Source organism: Mandrillus leucophaeus, unplaced genomic scaffold (assembly GCF_000951045.1).
Source record: "Mandrillus leucophaeus isolate KB7577 unplaced genomic scaffold, Mleu.le_1.0 Scaffold215, whole genome shotgun sequence".
NCBI lineage: Eukaryota > Metazoa > Chordata > Mammalia > Primates > Cercopithecidae > Mandrillus > Mandrillus leucophaeus.
Window position 1 is genome coordinate 349,862 of NW_012102199.1, and position 2,175 is coordinate 352,036.

Genomic DNA, 2,175 nt, shown 5'->3' on the forward strand with positions numbered 1-2,175 from the left:
GGCCGCAGCATGGCCGAGCCGCTACTCAGGAAAACCTTCTCCCGCCTGCGGGGCCGGGAGAAACTTCCCCGGAAAAAGTCGGACGCCAAGGAGCGCGGTGAGCGGAGATCCGTGGGGGAAGAGAGGGCGCCGAGCCCCGCCCGGCCTAGGAGCGGGGTCCCAGGGCCCCGAGGACAGACGGTGGGGGGGATCAGGGGGAGCCCCCCGCACCCCGCTGCAGACTGCGGTGCCTCCAGCCAGGGGAGGGTAGGGGTCCTGGAAGGAAGGGACTGGGAGGGAGGGGGGCACGGACCGTTATGTGCAGCTGGCCGAGGATGCCAGCGCTGCGGGCTCCTTGGGAGGCCCAGGAGGGGGCCTCGCCCACGACAGGAAATGGGGCTGCGACTGAGGGCCTGGAGGGTGGAGGGGAGGAGGGGCTGGGAGGCCGGGACACTGGGGCCCAGTCAGGCTGGGCAAGGGGCATCGGAAGCCCTGGAGGCGCAGGATGGGAGATGAGGGGTGCACTCCTGCAAAGGAGAGAGGGGCGGCCCGTCAATCAGAGTAGCTGCCGCCCTCTACCTCCCACCTACTAACCGGTGACTGCAACTGCGCCTGCCTTAGCCCCAGGAAACTGTGCCCTTTATACAGATGGGGAAACTGAGGCACGGAGCAATGGGGTAATGTGCCCAGGGCCGGTGACTTAAACAGCTCTTTGGGCTTTGCTACCAATAGAGACCCTAGAGGGTAGACATCGGAGGTGACCAGAGGAGGAGTTCAGCAGGGTAGCAAGTAAAGACCTTAGAGAAACAGCTGCGTGGGATAGGGGGACCGAGGAAGGAAGGAGTTAAAGGAGGAAGGCCAGACCATTCCATGGACGTGCCCCTTCCCCCCAGGCCTTCCCAAAGATTCCCAAGGTTCCCAGGGCAGGGAGAAGGGACAGGGATGCCCAAATACAAACACACACAGGAAACAGCCCAGGACGTGAGAGAGGAGAGGAGGGAGGGAAGGGGAAGTCCCAAGGCATTAAGCCTGGGGGGCCTGGCCTGGGCTGAAGGACAAGGGCCCATCCCAGGATGGCGACAGAGTTTGGAAGACAGGAGGGAGGGTAAAAAGGGCAGGGGACTGGGAGTGACTGTGCTGCAGGGAATAGAGAACCCAGCTCCTCACTCCTGAGCACGTAGTGCCTGCTGTGGGCTGTGTACTTTTCCAGAAGGCTCCTGGAAGCCTCCCTGGACATGGGAATCACATCCCCCCATTTCACAGGAGGATACTGAGCCTCAGAGAGGGAAGCGACTTGCCCAAGGCCACACAAGTGCAAAGCTCCATGCCACAGTTATTGAGAGGGGAGAGGAAGTGGAGACTGGAACGCAGTACCTACGGGCCCCAGGAAGCCTGACTTAGAACCCTGAGGCTGCAGGGACGGAGTCCCCTTTTGGGATGTCAGGGATTGAGTAGGGGGCGCTCTAAGCTGATAACCGAGATCACTAGCCTGTGGCTGCCTATTCCAACCAAAAGAGCAGGATCCAAGGAACAGTGACTTATCAGGGGCGGGCCAGGGCTGTACACAGCATCCCACCCACTGATCAATTGCACAGGGCTGCTCTGCAGGAAGTGAGGGGCTGGGTCTCACTCCCCTTGCTCTCCACCAGGCCGCCCAGCCCAGCGCCCAGAGCCCAGCCCTCCAGAGCCAGAGCCCCAGGCTCCCGAAGGGTCCCAGGCCGGAGCAGAGGGGCCCCCCAGCCCTGAGGCATCAAGGAGCCCTGCACGGGGGGCCTACCTGCAAAGCCTGGAGCCCAGCAGCCGCCGATGGGTGCTGGGTGGGGCCAAGCCAGCTGAGGACACCTCTTTAGGGCCTGGGGTACCTGGCAGTGGAGAGCCCGCGGGCGAGATCTGGTACAACCCCATCCCTGAGGAAGACCCCAGACCTCCAGCACCTGAGCCCCCAGGGCCACAGCCAGGCTCAGCTGAGCCAGAGGGCCTGGCCCCCCAAGGTAAGAACAAGCTTCACATCTCCTTCCCCTAGGTGAGCACCAGCCTCACATCCCTTCCCTTCAGGGGAGCACTAGCCTCACACCCCCTCCCCCTCAGGGGAGCACAAGCATCACATTCCTTCCCTTCAGGGGAGCACCAGCCTCACACTCCCTCCCCCCAGGGGAGCACCAGCATCACACTCCTTCCCTTCAGGGGAGCACCAGC

The 2,175-nt window shown here is 63.2% G+C and overlaps 1 protein-coding gene across 1 annotated transcript; it reads left to right on the forward strand.

Moving 5' to 3' along the window:
* The first annotated feature begins 6 nt into the window (after positions 1-6).
* Positions 7-2,131, forward strand: LOC105540089 (rho GTPase-activating protein SYDE1-like). Its single transcript, XM_011980576.1, has 2 exons — positions 7-97; positions 1,629-2,131. Exons 1-2 carry the CDS (start codon positions 10-12, stop codon positions 2,000-2,002), a joined length of 462 nt encoding a protein of 153 aa, XP_011835966.1. The 5' UTR covers positions 7-9; the 3' UTR covers positions 2,003-2,131.
* The last annotated feature ends 44 nt before the right edge of the window (positions 2,132-2,175 follow it).